This window comes from Gopherus evgoodei, chromosome 7 (assembly GCF_007399415.2).
Source record: "Gopherus evgoodei ecotype Sinaloan lineage chromosome 7, rGopEvg1_v1.p, whole genome shotgun sequence".
Classification (NCBI taxonomy): domain Eukaryota; kingdom Metazoa; phylum Chordata; order Testudines; family Testudinidae; genus Gopherus; species Gopherus evgoodei.
Window position 1 is genome coordinate 28,168,810 of NC_044328.1, and position 23,215 is coordinate 28,192,024.

The 23,215-nt window shown below is 41.3% G+C and overlaps 2 protein-coding genes across 18 annotated transcripts in view; both read left to right on the forward strand.

The window, feature by feature from the left end:
* JAKMIP3 (Janus kinase and microtubule interacting protein 3) overlaps positions 1 to 17,993 on the forward strand; it is a 197,999-nt gene extending 180,006 nt beyond the window's left edge. For 15 of the 16 annotated variants that reach the window (XM_030570013.1, XM_030569991.1, XM_030570001.1 and 12 more), the window contains 2 exons: positions 14,567 to 14,660; positions 15,495 to 17,993. The gene's annotated coding sequence lies outside the window, so the exon portion shown is untranslated. The remainder of the gene's footprint in view (positions 1 to 14,566; positions 14,661 to 15,494) is intronic. The other variant, XM_030569996.1, reaches the window with a different exon arrangement.
* A 1,586-nt stretch (positions 17,994 to 19,579) lies between these two features.
* Positions 19,580 to 23,215, forward strand: part of DPYSL4 (dihydropyrimidinase like 4) — a 30,495-nt gene continuing 26,859 nt past the window's right edge. Inside the window, exon 1 of one of the 2 annotated variants that reach the window (XM_030570376.1) lies at positions 19,580 to 20,030. In XM_030570376.1, coding sequence (XP_030426236.1) covers positions 19,698 to 20,030 — 333 coding nt within the window. In that variant the 5' untranslated portion in view covers positions 19,580 to 19,697. Of the gene's footprint in view, positions 20,031 to 21,506; positions 21,869 to 23,215 lie in introns of those variants that run through there. The other variant, XM_030570374.1, reaches the window with a different exon arrangement.

Consider the following 23,215-nt stretch of genomic DNA (forward strand, 5'->3'; position numbering starts at 1 on the left):
AGGGAAAGCAGAGTACTTCCCCCTAAAACCCTGGTCTTCACACAGTTTTCAGACTATAAGTGAAATGCTGGCCCCACTGAAGCCAGTGGGAGTTTTGCCATTGACTTCAATGGGACCAGTTTCTCATCCTGTGTCTACTTCTCCCTCCCCAAATCCCTCCACTGTGAAGAAAGCATGCAGCTCCACCAGAGATTCTGGAGAAGTTTTGCTTCTTCATGGGTTTTTCCAAAGTTTATAGTTAATTTTACTGTTAAATTGCTGTAAGTACAGAAATGCATTTGAGACTTAGAGATGGATAAAGAGAGAGTTAGAATGAACAGCATGAACTACAGGATAGTAGCATGTACTAGTAAAACTACTATGGTCACTGAACTAGGAGCATTGTAAAATGGATGAAATTCATCAGGCCACAGTAAGTATCATGTTTCCCAGAATTAATTTCAAATTATTAAAAATGTGATGTGTCACTAATTGGCATGGGGTATCTGTACCAGGAGTGCCTTTATGGAGTCCTAGATTCTGTAAATCTATAATAAAGTTTTTAAAGGGTGTAATAATTATAAGTATATATTCTAAAAACTACCATTAAAAGGTCAGCTACAAAAGAGAACTACATATTATGCACTTGTCTAGAGGAGGACGGGAATTCCATGTTATGGCTGAAAATCAAGGCTGACACTTTTAGCCAAATGGCAAGAATAAGGGCAATTTTTTTCCCAAAAGAAGCATGAATTATGGGCAGAATGTCAGTCTCAATTTTCTGCATTTACTATACATTTCTGGCTCGAGTAAGCTCTTTGCTGATTTACAGTGTAAGTATTCTTGCTTTAAATGCCATACTTTAGGGCAGCAAATGTTCCTGTAGTAGTGACCTGGAGATCTGTAATAAAAAGAAATACACGTCAGCAACAAGGTTCTTGAAAAGGATTGTCTTACTTCTATTGTTTCATGGCTCACTGTACTTGCAGATCAGTTTAGACTGTGTATTTTTATTTTCATTCAGGATCAACACAATATACAAGAATCAGGTTTATTTTTTATGGCATTGAGCCAGAATCCAACAATCGTAGGTACTTTTTTCAAAGCAGTGCCGGATATTTAGTCACACATTCTCCATTAAAATTTAATGGAAGTGGTGACATCTGCTGCACTGTTTAGAAATTTCAACTTGTTTGTCCACTAAGAAAATGCCCAGAGAATGAGTGATGAATATATTCAGTTCCAGTTTTTAAAAGTTGATGCCTAAAATACACATACAAATCCCTCATTTACGCATGCAAATACACACTTAGACGTGAAATTACTCATTGTTGTCACCAAAGGGCTCGTTGTGCTCTACAGAAAGTTAATTTTGAAAGTTGGGCCCTTCATGAAATATACCAGAATTCACACTTTTTACACTGGTCCAGTGCTACATATCTAACCAGGCTTGATCTTGGGGATTCCCTATCCAGAGTTTTCACAGAGTTTCCATAATGTGGTTTCCTAACCCATGAATTTTCGGCATGTCAAAATGTAACATTCATTTTGTTCTATCTATCAAAACTCTGTGCAGTTAGACTTGAGTTCTCTTTGGATTGGGGCAGCATAGGCAGCCATGTGTGCTACATAATGGGTTCTAGCTATGTACATATTGCTTATATATTAAAAATGAATGTTTCTGTAGAGCATAGAAGTTAAGAATTGATTATAGAGACTCATAATAGCCCCATAACCTCAATGATTATAATAGATAAACATTTGAACTACTTTTAATTTCTGAGGAAACAGACTAATGTAATGTATTCTACATATTACCAGAAATATACAATAAATTGTGAAGTAACATCATAAATTGCTTTCTATACACAATACCATTACCTTTCCCAAATACCATTACAAAGCCATATCTTTGTTTCCTAGCAGAATCTATAACCCATTGCAAACTGATTTCATTCCAAAAAGTAATGAAGCCCCCATTATGACTCACCACATCATAACAATCAACACCCATAAAAATGTTCAAAAATATTGTATTGGTTATTAATTTTGATTAAAAATACTGCATAATAAGCTTCCATTTATCATTTTTGCAGTCCATATGTAGAGTATTTCAATTGATCCATTGCCATGGAATTTTGGTTATGGGGTAATGGCATCTGGGATACTGTGAAATATCTCAACAAAATTCAATGAAATGTTGAGTCCCATACCTAGGGTGATGGGAAATTGTCTCAAAATTGAGCAAAATATGGAAGAAAGCTGAAGATGAGCAGCTGGTGAGAAAAAGGAAGATGAAAGATAAACCAATCTGAATAGAAAGACCTTGCCCCTGATTTTATTCCTAGAAATGCTGTTATTCTCATTATGCCCTGATGGCCACCTCTTGAGTAGTCATGAAGCTCATAGCCATAGATTCTCCAGTTTGAGTGGGTGGGATCCTTGACCAGTTTGTGTCTGTGTGGGACCTCATATCATCTAGTAAGTCACAAGCCTGCTAGGTATCAGCTGGCTGCCTGAAACTGAACCATCTTCTTCTTTGAACTGCAAATATGGCCTTTGGCCATGAGGGGCCAACTCAACAAGGAGCCAGATCAGACGCAGACTCATGGCAAAGGAGGGAAGAGAAATCCAGGCATAATTAGCAAAGTGATTATAATGATTGCTTAAAGTTCCAGTTTTTCACCATAACCGTACTTTAGGGTTGTTAATCATGACCGTGGTTTGAATCAGACTTTCTGAGTATTCCTATTAAGCATACATAGTAGTCTAGATTTACCCCTCATATAATACCACTGACTTCAGGGGAGTTACAACAGGGATGAATTTGGGCCAGTGTTTTCTAAGCTGCAAAATTGCTATCTCAGTACAGAATTAGCCATTATTCTTGGAATGAAACATGATGAACAGATCCAGTGAATCATGTTCTGGTACAAGCATAACAATCCAAAACCATGTTGTTATATTGCTGCTGTTTTGATGATGTATGTGTCCTCAAACACTTTTAGCCACAATTCTTTTTTCTGTTCCATCTTGCATCACTGCAAGACAGGATTATGAGTAGTATGACTGCTAAAAATATTCTTTAAAAGAAAATGTTATATGCTCCCTTTCTAAAAAAAATTAATGATATGCAGTGTTAATTATTGAATCATTTAAGCTATTTTTTAAAAAAATCAACATTAATAGCACAAAAAATAGCTGTTAAAAACGCTACTGATGAGCATCAATGAATCAGCATTATGTCATCTTACCAAAGGCATTTTTATGGCATGTCTGCATTAGATTTTCTCAAGACACTATTAAAAAGAGGCAAGTAGGTTTAATAATGCTGCAAGGTCCTATGTCATTTTGCAGCTGTACTTTTCCATGGGTCCATTTCTGGTATAAAGCCTTAAGGATGAGTGAATGGCTATAGTCAAAAAGCAGATATCTTCATCATCACTCTTAGTAGTAGTCTCCGCAAAGTGCACAGTGATTGAACCTGGAGACAAAACTGCCCTCTCATCTACATCAGTATCTCATCTGTGGATTACAGAGAGGCAAGTGGCTTTCATTATAAAGCTCCATAGCCCCAATTCTGCAATCTAATGTGAGTGGCAGAATCTTGTTCCCATGTAGAGCCCTGTTGAATTTGATGGCACTCCATTGGCATTAAATCTCCTTTAAAAATTAGTGTGCTAGCTATATATGAGAAAAATAGACTGGCTTCAATGGGGTTTGGAGCTAGGGTGACCAGACAGCGAGTGTGAAAAATTGGGACATGGGGTGGGGTGGGGGTAATAGGAGCCTATATAAGAAAAACCTCTAAAAATCAGGACTGTCCCTATGAAATCGGAACATCTGGTCTCCCTATTCAGAGCTTGCATTTGACATTTAAACTCTGGTCCTACAGGTACTTATGCTTGTGGATGGTAAACTTTTATGCACAAGTTGTCCCACTGACTTCAATTTGAGTAGCGATGTGTGAAAGTATTGACAAGATTAATTGATAATGTAATAGAATTGTCCTACTGAAAGAAATTTAAAAATATTTTCAAGCGGCAACAATTATAAGTAATTTACCAAAAAATGCTATAAATTGATTAACATATTCACTTATATTTGTCATGTAGCGGTATCCCTTAAAGGAAAATATTTAAACATCATAGTCAAGATAATAAAAATACACTCCAAACACCAATTCAATGGAGATTTAAGACAGTTATGTTGTGATGATACCTTTCTTTATATTTGAGAAGAATAATGTTAGTCCATTCTGTGGGTAACATAAGATCTATTATGTCCTTAATTACTGATTGCCTTGCTCTTAGCTGTTTGGGTTTTGTAACTGATATTATCACATAGCATCCTTAACTGCTTTTTGAAACTATTTTTGTTTTGGGAATTAGCAGATGACTTCAATCTCCACATATGTCAATCTACAAGCTCTGAATTGCAGAAATTTTCATAACAAAATGATTTACAGTACCTGCAGAGTTGGTTTGGTTTGATGTGGTATGTTTTGGTCTATCCATAATCTTTGATTTGATCCTTCTATAGGACCAAATTCTGCTCTCATTTACACATATGTAAACTCTCCCCTTTCCATCTACCCTGATTTAGACCATACAAAACTCCAACTGAAGGCAATGGGAACGTTATCATTATAATCTACAGGATCAGTATGCAATTTTGCTATAAACGAAATAAATTCAAAAATGTTCATCATTGGACTAATTTTGCACCCACTGAAGTTATTGGGAGTTTCATTATTGTCTTTAATGAGAGCAGTTAGGCCAAGTGTAAGTGCTTTTAAAAATTCCATTCTAAACAACTTATTTATGAGAGTAAATATTAACAGACACTATTTAGAAGATACACAACTCTGGCTTAGTTATTTGTTTATTTACTTTAGTGCAGCAAGACACTCTGCAGCCATATCATATATGGCCCCTGCTACTACAAGTATATACTTATGTTAGTTTAAATGTGCAATATTTAGAACAAGATTGTGCCCCTGGTCCTATATGGTAGTGCAAGGGAGTAAGGCCATGAACCTTACCCACTGCATGTCCATGTAGGATTTTCTCCAGCTGTGGCTGGAGTCCAAGGGGAAAAGCAACAGTGTTGCGTCCAATACTCATCCCCCCTGCCCACGAGTGATTGGGGAACAAGTGGATCCATGGCTCTGCTCCCCATGTGTCATCCCGCAGAGCTGGCAGTCAAAGATAGGAGGGAGTAAGCTGCACCTCAGAAGAGGTTGTAGTAACCTACTAAGTGCCCTCCCCCTCCACACCAAGAGCAATAGGAAACAGGAGAAGCTCCAGATCTCCTCCTGGGTGACACAGGTACACCCCACCCTGTGCTTGGGACTGAGCTCTGAAGGTCAATCTATCCCTTAATGGATATGACCAAAAGTTAATGAAAAAACCTCTCTAGATGGTGGACTCATGAAGGGATGGGGCTACAACACAGTCCATATAGTTTTCTATTATAAAAAATATCCCCTGAACATGGCTTGCTTTTGGAGCAGCCCATTCCTATCTCAAAGAAGTTCTACTGCCAATGACCTATATATTTTTTCTCTGACACCATTAGCTATATTTGAAACTTAGAATATAGCTAAACCTCTCAACATCAGACCTATCCAATACATCATTTTGTGTAAGTATCAGAGGAATATTTTTTCCCTGACTATAGATGCCCTCTGTAGAATATCCATATAATAGTGTTTCAGTCTCTCAGTTCCTCTCCTTAGATTTTCTCTGGTCTAGCTAGTAGGCCTGATATGCAGAAAGTGCTCTGCTCATTACTGTTTACAAAGGTGTAAAAGATTTATTTTCTCTAGAAAATTTTTAGACCAAATCCCCAATAGCTAGGCTCATTTACTTCACCTTGTCTGGCCCCTTATTTCACCATAAGATTAAGTAATGTGCAAATTAAAGTTTTTAATAAAAAAGAAAAAGTGAACCAATTCTGCCCTTGAGAATGCATGCACAGGCACTAATTTCATCATGTCACATGTAAATATCAAGGGGTGGAATGTAGCTCAGCGTTCTTAAATCTGAAAAATATTTGCCTTTAGTAATCAATTGTGTTTTAGACCTGAACAGGATAATGCCCCAAGGCAGTTTCTTAATTTTCTATAGCTTTGTTTTGTTTAACTGGGCACCAATCCAGCAAAGCATTTAATTATGAGCTTAACTTCAAGCATGAGAATAGTCTTCTAGTGCTCAGAAGGCTCAAATAGATAGATACTAGTAGTAGCAAAGCCTCAAAAACAGGATAAGGGAAATTCCTGCTGTGGATGGGCTGCAGTCATAGCTTCTACAAGCTTTAAAATACACATAACTATGTGGCCAGATTTTCAAGTGGTGTAAATGGACATACATAGCTCCTTTTAAACAAATGGAGTAACGCCAATTTACACTAGCCAAGGAGCTGGCCTGCCATTTCCAGTGTCATATATTTAAGCTTTGGCGGGGCTTATTTTGAGTTAGCAACCACTGTTGGTTTTTCTTTTTCGGAAAAAATTTAATTCCAAAACTACCTCCATATTCCTCTCCCCACATAATTCTTCCTCTTCTCATGTTGTTGATGACTCCTCCCCTATGTAAAATGAGCAATAGCTTATCTATGGGTGATAAAATGTGAGTTATACACGTTATAAAATGACTCCTTTCACTTTTTGGTTTTCAATGACACAAGTTGCTAGTGATAGGGCAACTAGGAGGGTTATAAATAGGCAGCCTTGTCTGGTTTTCCTTTATAATGGAATTCAGTGTCTTCATTCTTGCCAGGACTGAAGATTGGGAAGATAGGACCTGAGACTCTTTCTACTGAAGTCAACAGCAAAAGTCCTACTTACTTCAAAAGGAGTAGAATTGAAACCATAGTGTTTGTATTATTTAGATAATATTTCTCTGAAGCCATAGTTTCCCATTGTATGTAATAAATAATCTCCCTCTCATTGATTGATCACCTTTTCTCTATCTAGGGATAAAGCAGCTACTGGGTTCCATCTCTTTTTATGCTTCATTCTCTTATAATCTTCGTACTCTGCTGCTTTTGTCTCAGAAAGGATGAACCCTGCTTGGGCTGAATGTCTCATTGTTAGAATTACCTAATTCACAGCAAACATTGTGATGAATAGTTTATAGTCAGTGATTAATAGTGAAATTGATTAGTAGTTGCTATACAGCTGAGGGTCTTTTCTCAGGATTTCAATTAGCATTTTTATTTCAAAGACATTTCATGAGCAAAGCTGAAGAAAGCTACACTGGGTGATACAAAATGTGAGGCCAAGCGGTAGCCATAGGAACAAGCATTCATGGTGAAAGGGGCCATGAATTCTGTGTAGGCTCTTCCAGTCCTACACAATAGCTATTATGTCATATGACATTGGGTTTGAAACGGTATTTAAGTGAATTCAGCTCATGAAAAGTATTAGATTGACAGGTTCTGGAGCCAGAAGTCACTTTTTTATGCTCACTGTCCAGAAATATGCCTTGGTCCAGTTCTGGATAGACTACCTCTGGATAGACTACCTGTTAAAAGGTTATTTAATCTCTGTGCTTATTCTATCCTTTGTCTCTTTGCTGAGACTGCTGTCAAGATTGCCAGTTAATGCCAGTTATGATACTGGGTTTGTTTTGGGGTGTCTAGCCCAGCGTGGCACACGAGCCAATTTTTGACTGCACGCGGGGTGGGCTGAGCTGCTCTTCCTGCCGACACTCTGGAGTTTCTGCTGCTGGCCCCTTGCCAGCTGGGGTCCCACCACCGGTACCACTCAGTGCCCACTGCTGGCCTAGGGGAAGGAACCCTAGGCTGGCAGTGGGCTGTGACCCCAGTTGGCAGGAGCCAGCGGCTGAAACCCCAGAGGGGGGCTGGCGGAGATGCTCAGCCCACCCCTGAAACTCTAGACCTGGGCGGGCTGACCTGCTCAGGCTGCTGCTGCTCTGGGGTTCCGGCTGCTGGCCCCTTACCAGCTGGGGTCCCCGCTGCAGCCCCACTCACCTTGCTTCCAGCGCAGGTCCCCTGCCAGAGAGGGTCCAGACTTGGCCCTGCTCAGCCCTACCAGCCGCCAGCCCCACTCACTTCAGATGCCGATCTGGGGTTCCAGCCGCTGACCTCCTGCCAGCTGGTTAACAATTTATAACTCAGAAGCCTGTGTGCAGCTTAACGTATCTAAATAGGTGCCACCAGACATTGGAAAACTCAGCAAGGGCAAGGATCACACTAAACTAATAAGATCTGCACTTTAATTTAATTTTAGATAAAGCTTCTGAAACATTTTGAAAACTTTGTTTACTTTACATGTAACAGTAGTTTTGTTATATATTATAGACTTATAGAGAGACCTTCTAAAAAACATTAATATATTACCGGCACGTGAAGCCTTAAATTAGAGTGTATACATGAAGACTTGGCACACCATTGCTAAAAGGTTGCCAAACCCTGGTCTAGCCTTTTAAGTAGTTCACTCCCTCGCTAACTCATAAGACAGAGTAATATTTGGTATGGCAGTATATCAAATGTTATCCAGCTCTCCAGCTAAATTAAGTCTATACATGGATTTCACCTGGTTATCTCTTAGTTATTTCTTCAAAATATTTTTCTTACTTTGTGATGCCTTAATGTGAATCCATACTAACTATAATTAAATCAAAATGTTCTAGATGTAACTTTATTCTCTCCATGATATATTTTTCATCCTTGAACTCAGCTTCATAGTCCTTTAGAACTCTTCTTCAGATGAATTTCTTACTAATTCAGTAAGCCCTTCCCTCCTGTCCTGTCTCCAGTGAGGTTTTCAGTATATCTGAAAGAGTTTATCTTATGGCTTTGCACACTTCTTTCGTATTTCAAGGATAGATCCTGTCTAGTCACTGAGGGGATTTGTTTTTTGTTTTTTAGTCAGCTGATGACAGCAGTTTTTTAATTATCTGTTGGGACATCATCCTGACTTCATTCTGAATTTTTTTTCTTCCTCTCCTGAGAAAAGTATATCTGTTTCTGGCAGCTGTCTCATACCTTCCGCTTAGATCAGAGAGAAGACACTATTTTGCAGTTGTAATTCCCATCAATAAACTACCCTGTGATTGCTTATTCCCTCTGTTTCCAATATTTCACCTAGTATTCCTATTACTTGTTTTTACCTTTCTTTACCTTTCTTTGTTAGCCTAGGATAACAGCATCACACAATTGAGTTGGTGCAAATCATATCTTCCTTTGAAAAACTAACCAAATGAAAATTATATATCTAAAGAAGCAGAATAAAGTACTGGGAAGCATTAATTCAGCTGCTCAATGTAAGTTTTAATGACATTACATTCTTCAATATAAACTTCATCTTATTTTTCCCAAAGAATAATAAAATAACCCACTTGCAGTGCTAACAGTGTCTGTTTCTCTAAGCCATATGGTGGCTTATGCTACTAATGCCTGGTTCAGCGCTGGCTATAAGGACAGATGAACCATCTGCTGAGTGTCAATTGGGAATGGTCTTATCCATTAACCATTATCCTCCTATCCTCCTACCAGAAGAATACTAAAGGCGTGATCATGTGAAATGTGATTTTCAGCTCAGGAAGATGTGTTTAAGCAAACTGCTAGTAAATCCCTTTAGCTATCCTATATATGCCCTTGAATTACAGTATTGGTAGTGGGATATGCAGTAATACGATAACTGACTGATTTAAGTCAATCATTCATTTTCAATGTGAATTATTATCCATAATCTTTGATCACTCCCATTTTTAAGGTTGATTTTTTAAATGAGATCGTAATGAGTCATCAATAACAAGAGCTCATTTACAGAGTTGTCATTGTTCTGCTACTAACCTCATTTTTGAAAAAGTTTCCTTGATAAATTATTTTTTTGTATAATTATAACCTGACAAAATCACCTCTTCAGATGAATTTTTCCATGCTTGGATGGTGATTTTTTTATGTATTAAATTTTAGCAAAAATCCCCTCGCTGTTTTTTAATTGAACGGGGATGAAAACAATAACATTTAAAATGAATAAACAAAAAATCCTCTAGCCACTTCCATAGAAAAGTTAGCACAAAGCAGCTAAAGGATGACACTTCAACTGGTATGGACATGGTCCTCGGTGAACACAGTTAATTATATCATTTGGCTGTATGTAGAATTACTTCAATTATTTTGACTCCACCTCTGGTGCTTCCTGATTCTCTTTGTTATTAAGTCTCTAAGTCAGTGATTTTCAAACTTTTTTTCTGACAACCAGTTGAAGAAAATTATTGATGCCTGTGACCAAACAGAGCTGGGGATGAGGGGCTGGGGTGTGGGAGGGTCTCATGGCTGGGGCAGAGGGTTGGGGTGTGGTGATGAGGGCTATGGGGTGAGGCCGGGAATGAAGAGTTCAGGGTGTGGGAGGGGGGTCTGGGCTGGGGCAGGGGGTTGGGGTGCAGGAGGGGATCAGGGCTCTGGGCTGGGGATGCAAGCACTGGGGTGGGGCCGGGGATGAGGGGTTTGCCGTGTAGGACGGGGCTCAGGGATGGGCAGGGGATTTGGGCATGAGGACGGGGCACAGGGTTACCTCAGGTGGCTCCCAGTCAGCGGCACAGTGGGGGTGCCAAGGCAGGCGTCCTTCCTGTCCTGGCATCATGGACTGGGCTGTGCCCCAGAAGTGGCCAGCAGCAGGTCCAACTCCTAGGCAGAGGTGCAAAAGCGGTGCCACGTGTCTCTTGCCTGCAGGCATTGACCCTGCCAGCTCCCATTGGCTGGTTTCTGGCACATGGGAGTGCAGAGCCAGTGCTCAGGGTAGGGGCAGTGCGTGGAGCTCCGTGGCACCCCCGCCTAGGAGCTGGACTTGCTGCTGGCCGCTTCTGGGACGCAGCACAGTGTCAGAACAGGTAGGAACTAGCCTGCCTTAATGATGCAGCACCACCAATGGGACTTTTAATGGCCTGGTTGGTTTGAAAACCATTGCTCTAAGTAGCATGGTGGTGTTTGGATTAGAGTGTCAGTAGTTTAGACAGGAAAGTGATGATAATAGCCATCTTTATTCATTTTGTATTTCTCTGAGTTTTGTATCTTTTTAGGGATTGCTTATTTTTCTTTTTGTTTTTTTACCATGTCGTATGCTATATAAATCCTGTCCAGAGACTGGCTAGGAAGGGATTAGTTACCCTTTCCCTCTAAGAAATGAAGTTGCCTACAATGGCTGCAGGATAGCAGGACTAGGGCAGCTGTGGGAAGCTGCGATTTAGTCTGCTGATGCGAGTCCTGGAGGAAGGATCTTTACAAGGAGGAATGGAAAATTGACTGGTGTAGGGGTGACAGGGAAAGGGGAAATTCCTCTCTCTCTCTGGAGTTTTGCTGAACTTAGCCACACATATGTATTTGACTTGGCTAAAGCAAACCATGCCTTGTACCTTTCCTGGCCTTTGGTGAGAGAAGCCGTGTTGTATTCATGTTTGGCCTTTAAAGGGTCAGGACATTTTTTACAAATTGCTTTTGTTTTAAAATAAATCACATCACAAATGTGTTTAAACTCCATCTTGGGGTGCAGAGTTGTTGCCTGCTCTAGCTGACATAACACAGAAAGTTTTCAATTTTAATGTCTTTCCTGAAACTCACCAATAAAAGAAACCCTCCAAAAAACAACCCTTACAACTCGCAGAACTTAAAGAATGAAAGCCTTTAGAACATGCTGCAAGAGCAGATAAAGCCTCCATCTCTTGATCTGATATACAACCATAATAATTCCCTGCAATAGAGCACTTTAAAGGAAAAGGGGATGAAGCATGTGTCTTGAGGGAGCCCTACTTGAACGCATTTACTCTGTTCCTGCAAGGGATGTCACTTCTGTGGCACCTTTCCTTTCACTTCCAGGGTCCCAAGGATATTCCTCAACTGAACTCTGCAGGATTATTGCTTCAGTGGCCCTCACCAGGATACAGTTCCTTGCACATCCCATTAACTCCATGTGAAAATTTCAGTGAGAGTTAATGCTGTTAATGCTGTGGCATTTCTTTGGCATCTTCTACTGAGGAGCCATATGGTGACTCAGCAAATGGATTTTACTATTCGAGCAAAAATGTAGAACATCCTCCATTCATGCAGGACATCTCCTAAATCCATGCATCGGGTATGCATCACTTCCCCACAAATAGCCTTGAACCACCGGGTTAGGAGGCTTCTGCTCCCTTTCAGATCTTCAGGGTCACAAACCCTTCCCACTAGTGGAGATGAGTTGTAGAAAATTCTGCTAGGTTCATCTCAGTGAGTTATTTGCTCGTTTAGTCTCTGATGGGGGGGCCATATTGCTCCCATGTACTCCACCTCTACCTCGATATAAAGCTGTCCTCTGGAGTAAAAAAATCTTACCACGTTATAGGTGAAACCATGTTATATCAAACTTGCTTTGATCCACTGGAGTGCGCAGCCCTCCCCCACCCCCAGTAGCACTGCTTTACTGTGTTATATCTGAATTTGTGTTATATCGAGTCACGTTATATCGAGGTAGAGGTGTATAAGAAAGTTCAGCCAATTGTGCCACATCGACATCTCTAAGGAAATATTCACCCCATTCACAATGCTTCACCCTTTACCAATGTGCTCTCTAAGCTGACCACTCTGGACATCTCCCAAAGCATCACACAGCTTATATCAAAGACAGAGATGGATACTAGGCCTAAGCAACACATGTATAGCATAATATGTATACAAGAGAAAGAAGACTTGCCTGTAATCCACTTATACAATGCTACAAAGAGTCCTGTGGCACCTTATAGACTAACAGACGTATTGGAGCATAAGCTTTCGCATGCGTCTGATGAAGTGAGTATTCACCCATGAAAGCTTATCCTCCAATACGTCTGTTAGTCTATAAGGTGCCACAGGACTCTTTGTCGCTTTTTACAGATCTAGACTAACACGGCTACCTCTCTGATACTTATACAATGCTGTTTCATCACTTACAAGCTTTATTATTCTAACATCCAATGGGTAACAAATAAAGAACCATAACCAAACACGCTATAATAGTGATCTAAGGTGGATCATCATTTGCAATCAGCCAGACACATAGTTCTTCCGTCATTGTCTCAATCATACCACCACACATGCCAGATTCAGGAAAGAACATCTAATATTTGAGACAGGAAAGTGTCATACTTTCCTGTTTGACATGGTTAACAGCCTTTTAGGCTAATATGACTGCTCAGCAATGTTTGCATTTTCAAGGAATGATATACTAAATACATTTGTGCGTGTATTTTTGAATGTGTTCATGCTTGGCAATGGCTTTTTGACTTGGGCTGCAAGGATGTATTTTTCTATGGTTTAGCATTAACTTGATGGGTGAAGGAAAACATATCCTCCACGCAGTAGTCACTGGATGTTCTCAATGGTTAGTTACATGTAGCAAATGTGTAGCTATATTTATATATCACTAGGGGTTCTACATCATAGGAGCTACTGTACATTAAAAAGTTATCCTATCTCAAATTCTGAAATTCTGAAAGTTTTAAATAAGCCATAAAATGTTTGACACTTCATCCTCTTTAACTTTGTTAAGATTTTGTTAGCATTTCCATTCCATCCCTTTCTCCAAATGGTTGTCTGACAGCCATCCACTCAACATAGGGCTGATCTTCTTCTCAACAATAATTGGCTCCTTCTCCTGAGTTTTTACCTTACATCATCTCATGTTTTCCATTTTTATATCACCCCATGTTTCCCTCTTACTTTTCATGAAAATTTCTACACTTGTGCCTCTGCCAGTCCCTGACTTGCACTTGTCAACATTTGAAAAGGGTAAAAGAAAATAAAGGAAGAATATTAGAATTGAATTTACCCATTCTGCAGTGCTATTACATGGATTCTCAACCTGGTAGTCATGACCTTCAAGGTGGTTACAGACAGGTGTCAGGGACTGTCAACACCCTTGCCCTTCCTGTATTGATAAATAGGAGGGACTTCCCAGCAAGATCCTGGCTATGTGGGAAGGCAGTCTCAGTATGGAAAAAGTGGTCTTGGCATGGGAATGTTCAGAACCACTATGATGCAGTACTCATGCGCTTGGAGGAAAAACCTCAAGTGTTGGTAGTCTACACTAGCCTTTTTTGTCCACATTTGTCCATTGGTGCTACCAATGAGTATGTTAGTACAGACAGGACTTTAGGTAGCCAGTAACATTTTTGCCATCATGCCAGCTTACCTTTCTCAGAGCGGGTCTACAAGATATGGTGTTCATGCAGATGACTGCTAAACTGAACCATAGCTTGAAATGGTGGATAATTTTGGACAAAAACTGTCTAGCACAGACATTGCCTTGGGGTGACTTTAGGGTCACTGTTCATTCAATACTAGGGATGCCATGTTGAACAGCTTCCCCCCACAAAAATGGGAGACTGTGGTACATTATGGAAGATGTAGTTCAGTTGGGGATCATGGTGCATAGAAAAGGATGGGTACATGAGAAATAAACAACAATTCCCATGAGGCACTCCCACTCTCACTTTCAAACAAAACCTTTGTTTTGATTTTTTTGCTGAAAAGTTGAAATTTCCCATGGAAAAGTTCAATGAAAAACTAAACAGTTTTCATTTTTGTCTAAAATTTCTGTGAGGGAAAATTTGGATCTGCTGTATTCATGCTCTGTTGTCACTCCACTTGTTTCCTGTGATCAGAAGATGCCAGAAGAGTTTTTCAAGTTAAAAAAGGTGATATTTTAATGTAATATGAGTTTGTATATTTGCTTCCACAGTGGTGTTGTTTAATGCCCTTTGCTTCTAAGTAGAGAAGGTGATTCTGTGACATTGTGGGCTTCATGATTATTGTGTCTTAAGCTCTGATTCTGCAAACACTTATACACATGCTTAATTTTACACCTTGTGAGTAATCCCATTGAAGTTAATGGTATTATGGTGTGTAGAGTTAAGCACATGCATAAGTGTTTACAGAATCAAACAGTGATTTCCACATTAAAATATGCTTAGTATAGAAGACTTTTTTCTTGATGCCAAACCATCAGACTCAAACAGGCAGCTGAATTATATTATTTTTAGCTTGTAAATCATCTCCAGTAATAAATATTCCACTGTTGCAAATCTGCCCTGGGTTACACCTGTGCAATCCAATTGACTTTTTTTTTTAACATCTTTACATTGTTTTAAATGGGACTGCACAGATGTAATGTCAAGGCACAATTTGGGTTGATAATTGGAACTTAGTTAACCCTTCCTTTGATGAAGCACAAACCAGAGATGAATCTAATTCATTCTCTCATAGTTTACTGGTTCGGCAGTACTGATAGATTTAAAGTAGTAAAAACTTATTTTTGTTGCTACAGCAAATTATAGGTCTCCATATAAAAACAGGTACTAGATCTGTCAAGTAAAGTGTGCCATTTTTACAGGCACTTTAATATTTTCCTTTTGCTTTAATTCTTTTGTTAATTACTTTTGTGGATAAAAAAATTGATTGTATACTGCATGAAGAAATCCACAATATAGCTTCAAAAATTTACATTACATTATCTTTCAATTTTCTTCCAGTGAGAAAACAGCAAGTGGATGCAGCCAGTTCTAACTGGTTTTAATTGATAGCTATCTAATACAACCTACTAAATCTCATGAAATAGAAACACCCAAAACAGTTTGGACTATCATTACATGCTGGAAAGAGCATCTCTTTTTTTTAGTAAATACTTTTGTTTGTTTTCTACACTGCTTCCATACTTTTATTTTATAAATGGAGCGAAGAAAAAAATCTTCAGAATTTAAATTCTAGAAAGTCCTCCAGAAGCTGGCACATCTAGTGCCAAACTGAACTGGATACATGTATTATAAGCAACCATACAAAATGAAAGGGAAATGAGAAAGAAAGATGAGGAAATGTGTTTCTCATCAAAATGTTATATTTGCATTTTGTTAGTGTGTTAAGACCTTTTAAATCAAGAAGTGTGAGTTTTGATATGAAAATGTGACTAATTTATAGAAGTAATTCAGCTAATTCCAGCTGGATAAGATACAGATGCCAATATTAGGATTTGTATAGCTGATTTAATTGTTTTACCTTTGCATTTCATGCTTACAATATTGTTTAATCCTAAAAGTACAATTTAATTCTACTTAAACATATGTTGTCTTTCAATATTTTATTTACTTAGAATAACACATAATAATATAACCACTTTCTATCTGAGATGTTACTGAACTCTAAATAAGAAATTGTTGGATTAAAGTTTAATGGAATGTACTATGCAGGCATCTATAAAAATGCCTTAAATTAAATGCCTAACTATACAGACCTTATGTTCCAGGTGAGCTTAGGAATTCAAATGCTGCTACTCATGTGGATATGCATGATAATATTTGATGCACTGGTTAGGAGTTTAGAATGTAAAGGCAGGTGTATTTGAAACTGGCTTGAATACATTTATTTTTTGTTTACTTGGGCCATGGTTTTGCATGTTGTATATATGTCTAGAATTCAGTTCTCCTTCTCCCCATCCCCAAATTAAATATTCTTACACCCTACTTTAAAAAATGCTAAATGTACAGTAAATAAGGATGATACTTATGGAGATGTTAATGTTTATATGTAAAAAATGTTATGTACATAGAAAAGAAAAAATGGCTCAGTGAATGTTTTAAAAATATTTATTTTACACAGATGTTGCATTCACATATATGTGCTACATATTTTAAACACAAATTTTATTTCACTGTCAACTTTAAATCATTTTGGGCCTGATTCTACCAACTTAACTTATGTTGAATAACACTTTGCTCCAATTGCAGTGTCATTGAAGCCATTATGTAATGTATGGCAGTATCAGATCTTGTGATTGTTGCTATCTTCTTCTTTTATGGGACTTGTGCACCTTTTTAAAATCTGATCCTAAAAATATAGGATTACAGGGTGGGGCATTAGCCTAAATCTAGGTTTTTGTAATAAAGGGTTTTTTTCATATAGATTTAATATAAAAATGAAAAACTTGGAAATTAAAAGATAAGGCTAGTTTGCACAACCATTACGTACACTGGTGAGCACTTACTATTCACACAAGTAAGTCTCATTGGGCTATTCCAGTGAATAAGTTTTCACCAATGTTAGTAAGGGTTGAACAATCTAAACCATCATTTCTATGTGTTTTCTTAGCATACCCCAAACCTTGCATGTTACTTTCAAATTATTACAAGACTAAGGGCCAGATAAAAATACGTATAACATTAGATTGGTTATTAATATATTATGATAGGTAAGTTTTGCCTATGAGAATTTGAAAATTATGTGTAAATGCATTGACTCATAATAGCAGACATTCTGAAGAGACACTGAAGTAGTCATAAATGTTCACTGTCTAGGTAACACTAATTATACTGATTGATTAGACAGCATGCGCATAGCAACACAAATGTTTTTGATTGTCTAAACTAAAATCCATTTGAATTGCAGCTTAATTTGTTGACACCTGTATTTTGTGTATTTCAGGCCTATACCTATTGTTCAAGCTGTTGAAGGACTGTGGCTTTTATTTAAAGTGTTCAACTCTAGTAATATCTGTAGCCTTCAGTATATCCTTGAGTGCCTTACACAGCTTGTTAACACAAACACTTCTAGTTAAGAAAAACAGTATACCTGAGAGTCATTCTTGGTGGATTGATGCCAAATTGCTTTGCATCTATAATGCTACCATTAAAACCTTACAATAGGTAGTGTGTTTTAGCACAGTAATGGATTTAGTTTAGACTCAGGAAATCATATTGTGAATATGTGTATTAAACTAGGTATTTATTTATTGTACATTTTATAAAAAGATCTATTGTAAATTTATGCAAAATATAAATTATATAAAATGTTTTCTCCTACGGCAAACATGCTGTGAGTTATTTGTGTTCTCTAATGTAATCTCTTAATAACCATATCCTAAATATGTAATGTTTGGTTCAGTGCTGAAATGGTAATTTACAGGCCTAAAATAGGACTGTATGTTGATCAACTACAAAATTTTACACATATTTTTGTATTGTGATTCATATGATATATATCGAAAGACTTTCTATTCATTTGTAAAATACATAAATTATTGTAAACTTTTAATAAAAAAGTCTGTTTTAAACCTTCAAAATAGAAAATGTGTCTTGTTATTCTTGTGGCGGTGAGAATGAAGACTTTGAATCTGTTATATTAACTATAACAATATTTACTCTACTGCAATATTGTGCAATTATCACCTGAATCTCCCCCATGGCTACATCATACATAAAAAATGATTCTACAAATCCATAAGTATGCGAATAAGCTTACTCCCATTGACTTCTATGAAACTGTTCACATGGGTAAAAGTTAAACACATGCTTACATGTTTGCAGGATTGGGCACTAAAAGCCTGATCCAAAGCCCATTGAAATCAGTGGGAGTCTTTCCACTGAATTCAATGAGTGTTGGATCAGGTCCTAAGCTTGCAACACTATATGATGACCTAATTCTATTCAACATTAGATAGCACAATGCCTTTCAGAAACTACAAGTCTACCTCAACTCATACAAGCTAGAGAATAGTCTATGAAATGTGATATTGCCATATGGCTGAGATCAGATGACTCTAGAGATAATTTAGTGCTTGTCTTTCTGAAATCCTTAATGGATTTAGAAATTATTCATAATTTTCCCCAAAATTTAATTATTATTCCAATTAGGAAAGAATGTTGAAATAAATTACCATCACAAACTCTATCCTGGCATATGTAAATATTATTCCTTTTCCTGGAATAATAATGCAAGAGAAGAGAGGGGTTTTTTTATTAAGGAGAAACAACTAATCACTGGAAAGAATAAAGAGACTGAAAATTAAAAGCTGAGTACCTAGAGAAGCCTGTAAATTTCACATTAAAAGTCGGTGGCTTCTTCACATTGATAGTTTACATCAGGAAATACCAAGTTTCAGAAGTGGCATTCAGTGTTTATCACTATAAAAGAATCATGTTGAATGGTTAAGGGGCATGATAGATTCACCATTGCATTGCTGTTCGCAGATTTCTAGAACAAAAAACGGTTAAAAGGCCTTTCAGCTCTTGACTCCCAGCGTTAGAAAACTACAGGCACTGTCCACCCTCCTCATTATTACTTAAAGAAGTTTCTACATAGCTTCACTTTCAGTGCAGCTCAAAGACGGATTTGCTGCACTGTGGTGTGGCTTGGGGTGACACCAAAAACTCTGCATATATTTGCCAAAGGCCAGTTGATTTCCTTCGGGGGCGGGGGGGAAATCACACTGAAGGTGGATTTAATCGGCTGAAACGTGGCAGGCAGAGGCTAAGGGAAGCGGTGACACTGTGGACATGGTTATGGAAAGGGGAGGTGACTGTGAAAGATTTAGCTTTTAGTAAAGCCACCCTGTCAGCAAGTTGCCACAAAGGTGCTTTCTAGCGGCTCTTTCGCTAGCAGATCAAAGTCCTAGGTGGGCTCCCCTGGGGTGGCCTCCTCATGAACTCCAGTGGCGCGGATGCTTTCAGCACCACCGCCTTGGACAGCTCCTTGTCTGTCGGGCTCACAGGAGAGCCCAAAGGTTTTACCTGGCTAACGAATCACCGGCCGGGCTGCCACACGCCACACGTTGGAGCCACGGGGACCAGGCTGAGCCCCTTCTCTCGCTGCCATTCCTCCTCCAGCGCTGCGTGTGCAGCCTCCCGCGGGCACCGCTCCACTGCCCGGTCCCCGGCCGTCCCAGGCGGGCTCCTTCGCCCGCAGCCATGGCAGAGCAGAGCCAGCAGCAGGAGCAGAAGGAGCCCGAGCGGCCCGCGTACTTCGCAGCCCTGGGCTCGGGCAGCCCCAAGCCCAGGCAGAAATTCGGGGGCATGTTCTGCAGCGTGGAAGGAGCCTTTGAAAACAAAACGCTGGACTTGGACGCGCTGAGCGGCGGCGGCAGGAGAGGCGGCCAGACGCCGGAGCGAGGGGCGCTCCGCCAGCTCTCCAGCGACTCCCCAGGGCAGAGCGAGAGCAGCCCTGCTCTCACCCCAGCCGGAGCGGAGCCTTCCCCGCCCGCTGCTGGGGCAGCCGGAGGCGCGCCCGATGGCTACACTCAGGTAACGGGGAAGCGGCGCGCACGTTTGGCGGGGAACCAGCACTTTAGTTTGGAAAAGTTTATAGTCAGCGTCACCCCGCGGGCGCCAGCAATTCAGCCGGGGAGGGGGGGCTTCTGTAGGGGGCACAGCGTGGGCCCCAAAGTCAATGGGAGCGTCACCATTGGCTTCAGCGTGCGCTGGGCAGAGCCTGCTGCCCTGCTGGCCGGTAGGTACCAGCTGCGGGTTGGGACAGCCCAGCGGGAAGCCGCTGCCCAGCCTGGCCGGTGATATTACAGGAAACGGGGATCCAGGCGAAAGCAGCTGCCTTTCCGAGGCCATGCCAGGCTCCGGGTGCTCTAGGGTCTGCTGCTCTGCTCCATTTCATTCCCCTGAATCAATAGCAGCCTCAGCAGAGGAGCGGGTGCCAGGTGCAGAGTGATTTGTTTTTTCTCACTACAAAAGGATTAATGGGTTTGTCAGGCGACCCATTTGCCTCTGACTTTAAGTGCAGCCCAGATGTATTCCCATCCATGAACCTTGGGCCCAGAAAACCAGCCCAGAGCTGAACTGCCACAGGTGGGGCATACTGGGTACACACCAGGCTCTATACAGAGAGGTGCAGACAGACCCAGTGAGCCATTTGCCTGCTACCCAGTCACAAGAACATCAGTCTGGCCATACTCCGTAGATCTAGCCCTGTATCCTGACTTCCAGTAGTGGCCATGCCAGATGCTTCAGGGGGAGTAAACAGAACAGGGCAATTTATGGAGTGCCCTTTCCCCTGTTGTCCAAAGGCCAGGGAGGCTTTCCAAGCCAAGGGGTCCATGTTCCACTTCATGTCCCTGCTGCACTGGAGACCAAACCGGTTCCACTAAAGTCAATGGGAGCATAGGGAAAGACGCCCTACGAGTCTGGAAAGGAGTTGATGGAGGAGCTTGAGTGCTTTACTGGCAGCAGGGTGGAGCCCTTGATCAGGCCACTAACGGGGCAGAAGCTCAGGGTGCTGATGCGGACAAGCCCCGACTCCTTGTGACTCTCATGGGAATTGCTGGAAGGCGGCTTTGAAGAGGAAAGAAAGGTCTATTTGTGCTGACGAGTGAGTTGTAGCAAATAACTGTAAAGCCTAAACTTGGTTTACCGGGTGACCCCCCCACACACACACACTCCGTGGGTACAACCCCAGGCAGATGCCAGGGGAGTAAATGAAATCAAGCGGTTTAGAAATGTGCAGAGCATAAATCTTCAGACTTAAGAACAAACTTCCCTGACCAAAGACTCACAGAAATATATGGGGCCAAAAGGGAGTTGCAGGATGGAAACAACGAGCCATTGGCAAGGCTCGGTCTGACACCCACCCTCCCTGGCTCCCGGGGGCACCGCACAGAGAGCCCAGCCATTCCTGGCCCTGCCGGGCGGGCTCGCTCTTGGCAGGCGGGCTAGTGGTGGCGTGGGGAAAGCCGGCTTTTGTTCGCGGTGCCAAGAGAGCAGGGAAGTGGCTGGTGCCTGGGGAAAGGCCCCAGCCGGCTGATTGCATGGCTGCCTCTCTGGCGGCTGCTGTCGGGGAAGCATGAGCCTGGAATGCTAATCAGGCAGCTGCTAAGCGAGGCTGCGGGGCAGCCAGAGCAGGGGGAGCCACCGAGCTCTCCAAGAACAACAGGCAGCCAGGGAGGCACACGCACAGAGACGCCACAAAAAGCCGCCCGCTCCGGCCACTCCGCCGAGAGGCGTCCGGCCAGCCCCAGAGCCAGGCGGGACCCCGGCCCCGCCGCGCACCTGCTGCCCCTTGCGCTCGCTCGGAACGGGGAGGCAGCTGCGGGAGGATGTCGTACCAAGGCAAGAAGAACATCCCCCGGATCACGGTGAGAGGGAGGCCCAGGCAGCCCGGGGCCTGGCGGGGTGGCGGCTGGGGCCGCTCCCCGTTCCTTTCCGAAGAGCATTTCTCTGTGCCGAGCCCCCGATCGGCCTTTTTATTCGCAGCAGCCCGGAGGCAGCGGGCAGCCACCGGCCGGGAGCTCCATGGCAAGAGGCTGGAGGGCGGTGGAGCCATACTAACCTATCCAGCACCCTAGCAGCGTTCAGGGGACGGGGCAGGAAAGGACAAACGCGCCGCACCCGGGCAGCGCGGAGAAGGGAGCACGGCCGGTGGGGTTATTTCATGCTCATTTTAAGATTGGGGACGGCAGGAGATGCTAGCGGAGCCGCTCTCTAGCGAGTCCGGTGCCTGCGCCTCAGCCATGGCGGTGCTGCGTGCCCTGTAATCCAGGCTCTGGGTCTGGGCGGCGAGGGGAGGGGGGCTGGCCTGGCCATAACAAATATTTCTCTGCTGCATTCCCCAGATCTCAGCGGAGATAATCATGCCTCAGTAGAAAGGTCCCTGGCAAGGAGCTCGGACAGTTAGGAAAACAATGCGCATGGTGAGGTTGCAGATACCTGCCAAGTCCCAGAGAAGCCTGAGAGTAGGGGCTTTTCCCGACTCTGGGAGGAAGAGGAGAATGTGTGTTGATCAGCAGCTTTGCAAATCATTCAGGCCATTGAATCTGCTTTATTTCTGCCAAGAAGCTGGCACTCCCTTGTTTCCTAGCTCGTGCCTTTTCAGACCGTAATTTCTCATAAAGGGTTGATGGGTCCAAAGGACACAGCAGTCTGAATGGTTTATATTTCTCTGTCGTTAGAGAGCAACATCTTTTCTCCCAGCCTAGCAGTTCAGAAAATAAAAAATAACATGATTGACCAAGCATGGACTTTGATAACTTTGGACTTGCTTGTATGCCTAAGATAAAGTGTCTATTTGAATTTCATATATTTATTCCCTCAATTTAGGTTGCCGGGCCATATTTTTGCCTGGTTCTACAACATTTTAGGGTGATTGGAAAAAATAAGTTTTATTAATAATTAGTATTTTTGAAATATAGTTCTAAAGCATCATTTGTAGACATATTATTCCTTAAGCAAGATGGGATGTGGGTTTTAGTTCTGAAATGAAATCAGATCAGGTAGAGCAAAACAGGAGTAGTTTGAAAGAGTATTCTTGAGGCTGACATTACTACCAGCTTCCTATGAAAGCCCTTTGGAGAATTATTGTGGTCCTTTGTTGAACATAACCTGGCTTGAACTCAGAGAGATTTGTGCAGCGTTATATTCTCAGGAAGAGGCCCTTGTACAACAATAGGCATCTGCTTTTCAGATCTTTTGTACACCTGCTTATT